This window comes from Choristoneura fumiferana, chromosome 4 (assembly GCF_025370935.1).
Source record: "Choristoneura fumiferana chromosome 4, NRCan_CFum_1, whole genome shotgun sequence".
NCBI classification, from domain to species: domain Eukaryota; kingdom Metazoa; phylum Arthropoda; class Insecta; order Lepidoptera; family Tortricidae; genus Choristoneura; species Choristoneura fumiferana.
Window position 1 is genome coordinate 13,887,162 of NC_133475.1, and position 7,139 is coordinate 13,894,300.

The window sequence follows — 7,139 nt, forward strand, 5'->3', positions numbered from 1 at the left end:
GAAATATGACCAACTGTTGGGCATGGTTATGCCGCTCAGAACGAAATTTCAATTACTTTCTCCACTAGCTTTTGCCCGCGTGGAATTCGGTTATTGCGCGCTGTTCCCTCGGGAACTGTGCATTTTATCGGGATAAAAAGTACCTAGCCTATGTCACTCTCTGGCCCATAAACAATCTCTACGCCATAAATCACGTCGATCCTTCGCTCGGTTTCGACGTGAAAGACGGACAAACATACAAACACACACACTTTCTTTATAATATTAGTATGGATTGAGTTGTCTTGTTTGCAGTACTTGATAGTTGTAAAGGATATAGAAAAAACTTGTATTGAATCATCGGAATACCTACTGAGAGCCATTGAAAATAACCCACACGTTTTTCAGTAATTTGGCGTTTGCTTGTAACTAATTGATTTTTCTGATAAGTATAATAGCCGTCCACGTGTGTAATCAAGACAATTAAGATTATTACAGCTTAACTGTAATTGCCAGTAAGGATATTAATTTCTAAAATTACTTCTAGATTATTACAGAGGTATTTAAAGTATGAGTGGTTTTACTACGTTGACGTGTAATACTCTGAAAATGATTAACTTTTCAGCAATAACTACGCGGCTAGTAGGAGATTTTTATAATTTCTAGAATCTTTACAGAGATATATGTACTTTTTGATGTGCTGTTCTCGTAAGTAGGTAACTGCAATACGAGTATTATCTGATCCTTAAAGACTTTGTTTAGGAGTAGATTTATGTTTTAGTAACAATATTATTAGCTTAGTATATAATATATTTCTATATTTTTAAATGAGTTAGTAGTCAGAGGGAAGGACTATACATATAGGCTTATTTATTTCTGAGACGAAACTAAAAAAGCAATAAATTGAACAGTTAATTACTAACACAATGCATACCTAACGTTAATGCTGTGCGAATACATAACACACGTTACGAATGATAATAATGATTGAGTTACTGATAACTGAGCTTTGTTTTTCTGAATAATATATTAATATAGTAACGGCAAGGTTGCAGTGTACAGGAATAAAGGATGCTGTTTTAAAACAAACAAATATCAAGTAAAATATAAAATTCATTTATTTCTTTCAACAACTCGCTCCTGCTCTCCGCTAATACTAGAAGGTCTAAGACGGCAGCACTTGTTATGTCTAAAAAATCTCTACCTTCACATTATCTGAATTCGAATAAGATTTCAGAATTAATAATATGTCTCAGTGAAAGTTCCTTGTAAAACCAAGGAATAACAATATTAACTATAAATAGCTCCGAAAATGTGCTTGAGACAGTTTCGAATAATCAGTCGAGTAACACAACTGTCACAATAATTTATAAATACTGCTATTTGTAGGCTAAATAAATACGAGTGAAATTTTATAAGTACACAGTACCGAATCTGAACCCTCTCGACTTGGGCTGAGTGAACAGATTTGACGCAGACTTGAACAAGCTGATGAACGGCCTGAAGGTCGTCGTTTGCGGTTCCGTTTGGTAGTAGGTCGGTTGTTGGTACTGGTACTGATACTGGTTGCTGAACTGATTGCTGAACTGGTTGCTGAATTGGTTGCTGTACTGGTAGTTGTAGTTTTGATTGTTTCCCGTGCTGTCGGGGATAGTGTTTGAAATGAAACTGTTCGCGTTGTCGACCGTCTGGTAACTCGAAGAAGCAATGTAACTGGTTGCTGAAAACAAAAAAAAACGATAAATTAGTTTCTTTATCACCACAGAAAAAAATTAAGTAGGTATAATCAGTAATCAGTCATTTATTTGCTCAAACATGGTATGTACAGATAGTGGTTACAGGTTTATGGCGCTATTACATGCTATGTCACAAAGACATGCAAATATAAAAACTCGTGTAGTAAAACATCCATTTCAATCCATTGGGTTGAAAAGTAAAGGTGCTTACCGCATAGACCAGAGTATTTGTTGGATTCTGCTAGTCCGAAGGTGCTGCACGACGGGTAACCCTTTTGGTAGGGGTTGACACCGATGACGTTTCCTCCGGGACCGTAATTGCAGACGTAAAGCTTGGTATAGCCTCGTGATGGATCGTAGTAGAATGTGAAGCCGCAACCGACGTGAGAAGTCTCGCCCCATACCAACTGTCGAAAGAAGAGAAAATAATGTCAGTCGGTTTCTAATTCAGTCAACATTCGAGTTTCAAGATTTCAAATATATTCCAATTCAGATTTAATATTCGTTTTTGGTGTTTACCTGGGAGTAATGACCGGTGCCGTGTCCCCCGCTAATAGGCTTGAATCCAAATATGCGGACTTCGTCGAACCAAGCGTTGATCTGTCTCATGAAGTCAGGCTGGGAGTCCTTGGGCTCAGATGGGGGGCGAGTGGTCCACGTGGCTGCGAGGTTCTGGCCGACTTCAAAACGACCGACGTCGCGCTGCGCGGCGCGGTCGTGCGCCGGAGTGCATTGGTCAGCCCACCGCTGCGCAGTGGCGGCTAACTCATCGTCCCACACCTGAGAAACGAAATTTATGTTAAAGCTTAAGTGTTTTTAGGCCTGAGCTTGTAAAGACCGTTGGAATGCGAAAATTCCACAATTTACGATACGAGTACAAGCGACCCATAACGGTCAAAAGCTGCATTAAATTTGGCGCCAGACGTCGAACTTTAGACAGTTTCGACAAGATAAATATGTCAATCGGTAATGTATGTGATACTTGATACATTTTCACCAAAACTGAGAAGCTAATAATAGTGTAGTAGTCGACTGATGTTTGAGGTAAATATTTCAGTTAAGGTTTTGGATAGATCGCATGCTGCTTACCATTTCCATCATATTAGCTGCGGGCGGCTGGCTGGTGACCTGACCGAGGGCGATGCTTTGCCGGAGACGATTGTGCGCGTCTACGATAGCTTGCTTCTCGAGCGCCGACAATCCTCCTGAGGCTGAAGCAATCAGACATATTCATCAGTACAAGCTTAATCCTCATTTATTACCAATATATGAACACGTAAAATCGATTCGCATGTAAAGATTAGATGATACCGATATGCTCTCCGGAATCAAGTGTCAAGGTTTTACATTTTGTCTACAATTTCAATATTTGTCACATAATAAGTCGGATTTATCTGATTTATTGTGGCCGGTGTGTGTTAACACAGGTGTCTGTCAATAAATTTTTATGACCTCGACCCATACGAGTATGCTAATGGCCTCATCTTTGGCAAAACTCGTTCAAAAATTGTAGACTGGGTGGCGGCGAGCGATTTTATTACTTCTATGACTGCAAAATGACTTTGAATGATACATAAATACCAATTTGTGATGAAAATTTCACGACCACTTAAATTGGCCTCATCGGATGCTAAAGAAGGGCCGCAGATGACATCATTTAATGGTACTCGACAGTGTTATTGAATTGCAATATTAGCATGATTAATATTTTAATTCATACATTTTGTCATCAGATAAACTAATATATCAAGTTTCACAAGTAGTTAATATTTAAACAACAAATTTAATATTGTGATTGCTAATTTGTCATCATCTATTTAGTTACTTCCTTAATTCCTGACTTTTGAATGATAGTTTCCTTTAATTAAATAATTATTTAAGTAGTAGGTACCTAGTTGCTGAATCGAATCTTTCAAAGTAAAAAAAATCTAAACTGTACCTACTAATATAATAAAAAAACACTGTTGGAGTTAAAATAAAGGAAAAAATGATAGACTTATTTTAATTACGTTACTTAAGAAAAAAAAAGACCAATACTAATATTAAAAACTTACTTATCATGGTCTTTCCAGCGCCGCAACCCTCTGTCGTTGCAAGGAACCCTCCCAAAACAAACAACACTAAGGAAATCATATTGATTATTTAAAGTTCTTTTCACAACACTTAACTCGTTGAGATTCGTAACTAAAGTTCACTTGTAATTTACGAAACGTCAAACTTCTGCCGAGATCCGCTGCACTACGTGCGGCGCGCTCTACGGTCTATTGCGGTATGTCGATTACTTTGCTCTGGCACACGCTTAAATACCAACGGCGCGTTACCACGAAGACTTGGAGACGCCGGCGCACGGCAGTGCCGTAAGACGTTGCGTGTTCACTGATTTCAGGAGACGATCAGATTTTCAGGATTAATTACATACATTAAACAATAAAAATTGTCAGGAATATATTTTGAAGTTTCTTTCGAAAATTCTGCTCATTTAATTTTATTCACGAGTTGCCTGAAACATAAAAAATGTGAGATGAAATAACTTATCTAGTTATTTTGTTGTTCGATTTCTTTAAGGTGTCAATTACAGTCAAAGTGATCTCTTCCAGTTAAAGTAATTGAAACATTACCGCTTTTAAATCATTATCTGGATCTAACAATCACGTTTACAATGTTATATAAGCTGGTTAAAAATATTTTTTGTGATTAAAGTATTTTTGTTGCAAAGAATATAAACATGAAACAACTTTGTAAACTTTCGCATTTTGTTTATTCTTTTTGTAAGTATCACTTGGGTTTTATTGATGTGTTAAACAGATTGAATGTTTACTTTTAGCTCAGAAGGTTTGTAAACGTGATTTCGGAGACAAAAAAAGTGTTCCTACACTTCTGTTTCAATATCGTAACGGGTTTTCGCTGACCCTTTTCTGAATCGAATAATGAGATATATCAGCAAATTAAGCTTTTATAAGTTAGTGGTAACAATGAAGAAAAAATCAGGTTAAATGAATGAGATCAGAACACCTCGAGTAGGATTCCGCCGAGCCATGTATCGACGTCGGGCAAAAACTAAAAGAAAGGTTACACGGACATCGGTGGGCAAGTTTTTATCAGCAGTTAATAATTTAAAACTCATTATATTGCACCCGCAGTTGTCAATGTAATCGAGTTCTTGTGATGTATCCGAGCCGAACGGGGAAATATGCCGACAGATATTGCTCGCAACGGAAGTAGTATTTAAGCAAAAATTATAGGCGGCTCGAAAACAAGGAAAATATAAATATTATGTCAATAATCACCAATTTTGTGTCAAAGAATACTCAATCTTACGACCTTTTTAAATTAAAGGTTAACACATTTACTGTCAAGCTGTGTGGTCTTTTGTTAAAATAGTCAAGTCAAAGACAGCACACCAAGTAAATCTGTAAAAATTGCGAGTGTGCGTGACAGATATTTACTATTTAAATTTTTATAGGAAAAGAAAATAATTTTGCAATATTTGCTTACGCGTACTTCTTGTATTACGTGTGGTTCAATGAATCGCAAAGTCATCCATAATGTCACCGATATTTTTTCATGTTCAATGAAATATTTAAGTCATTGTTTAATTATTAATTATCAACTTCCCCACCGTTAAATCCACTCATACTAACCAATCAAATCAAGCCCATGTTTCGCCAATGAGCGAGTGGAAGTAAAGTACTTAAGTACCAGTATTTTAAAACTTTTATTGAAATAATGAAGTAACGGAACCCCGAGAAATGGCGGAAAAAGTAGGTATCTGCTTAATGAAACCATTAGGTGACAACATGTCTGTTACCAGGCAATCCGGTTTACCACCTGGGGTGAATTTGTCATTTGCATATTAATGAATTTTATTTGATCGAGTTTTATATCCTAGCGAGCGAACAGTACGGCCGTAGGGATAGAAAATTATTACATAAAAGTCCGAGATCAAGAAACTCTAACAAGTTCAAGTTCACGAATACAGCTGCGTTAATTTAATAAATTGATGTCGTAAACCGATTTGAAATTGGATTAAAATCTTATATAATAGTGATTATAAAATTAGCGCACCATAATCTTTACCTAAACCAAACTCTTTTTGTGGGAAGGTTTTTAATGGGTTGAAATTGACAGCGATAATAAAACAGGTGTGAATGGTTTTAAAATTTTTTATGTAGATGTTCTATCGATCCAAAACCAAATAACGTACGTTTTATAATGAGCATAGAGATTCTACAGTGTTTTGAACATTACTCTCTATTTTAAAATCACATAAAAAAAAAAACTAAGAGCAGCTTTAATATTAATAGACAAAAAAACTTATCTAAAAATATATTTAAAGATAATTATTCCGTTTACTAAAAAAAGATATGAATTTGTTGGTTACTGAGATAATTTGCACTCAAAAATTTGTCGTTCTTAATGATGTTTTATTACATAGCGTTAACTAGTAATATCCAAAATTGTCTATAACAATATCACTATTTTATTTTACAGACTAAAAGTCGTTGCCCTTTGACAACGTTTTTCTTCATTACCCCCGTTAGGCTAAACTTTCACATGTTCTTTAATGTATGCAAATATTAGCAAACTTGATATAGAATGGAATCTTTTTGACTTTTTAAATTCATATTGTTTGCAAAACTTTTATTTAATTTTCTTCGCTTAGGTACCTACCTACTCGTAGGTGCAGAAATAAAATTATGACTTTTATAAAATCAACATTTTAGAAATTATAATAATTCCAGTTTAACTACAATTATAATAATTACAGTAAAAGTTTGTAGGACTTTCTATCGTTAGTCTTTCCTGTAAAATGTATGACCACAGGTGTTTATTTGCGGCTTCGCACGCATAAACCATTAAAAACCAACAGTTAAATTGAAATTCCGGGATTTACTAAATTTAATTTTTGTCCAGAGGGCCACATACGAAATTTCATGACTGAAGCCCAGCGGTTGTTATTTCGAAATTTTATTCCTATCCCGTGGGAATATAAATGTTATTCCAGACGTCTAGCTAGCTACATACCAAATTTCATGACTCTAAGCCCAGCGGTTGTTCGAGATTTCGTCCCTATCTCGTGGAAATACCTATCATGGAAAGTATTCTATGTTTTAATTTAAGTTATAAACTATTTTTTGTCAAATTAATTTAAATCCGTCCAGCGGTTTCAGCGTGAAGAAGTAGCAAACATACTCACTCACTCACAAACTTTCGCATATTCGAGCTGGTAGTTATAATTGAAATTCCTGGATTTTAAAAAATTCCCCTGGGAATTCCCAAAATTTACATCGTGGCCTTCATTGAGGTTGTGTTAAGAACAACTGTCCAAAATGTTAAGACTAAACCCAGCGGTTGAAATTTCAAGACTTTATCCCTATCCTGTAGGAATTCCGCCACCTATTTTTGTAACACATAATTTCTTGT

The 7,139-nt window shown here is 35.6% G+C and overlaps 1 protein-coding gene across 1 annotated transcript; it reads right to left on the bottom strand.

Annotated features, from left to right (window-relative positions):
* Nucleotides 1-1,079: 1,079 nt before the first annotated feature.
* On the bottom strand, nt 1,080-4,143 carry LOC141427510 (venom allergen 5-like). Its single transcript, XM_074087025.1, has 5 exons — nt 3,770-4,143; nt 2,805-2,926; nt 2,235-2,495; nt 1,927-2,122; nt 1,080-1,699 (listed from the first exon to the last, which is right to left on the bottom strand). The coding sequence occupies exons 1-5, from the start codon at nt 3,846-3,848 to the stop codon at nt 1,392-1,394; spliced, it is 966 nt and encodes a 321-aa protein (XP_073943126.1). The 5' UTR covers nt 3,849-4,143; the 3' UTR covers nt 1,080-1,391.
* Nucleotides 4,144-7,139: the final 2,996 nt, after the last annotated feature.

Coding starts and splice junctions, on each gene's coding strand:
- LOC141427510 (XM_074087025.1), bottom strand. CDS start 3,848: ATGATTTCCTTAGTGTTGTTTGTTTTGGGAGGGTTCCTTGCAACGACA. Junction 2,927..3,769: donor CGCTGGAAAGACCATGATAA/GTAAGTTTTTAA, acceptor TGATTGCTTCAG/CCTCAGGAGGATTGTCGGCG. Junction 2,496..2,804: donor CAGCTAATATGATGGAAATG/GTAAGCAGCATG, acceptor TTCGTTTCTCAG/GTGTGGGACGATGAGTTAGC.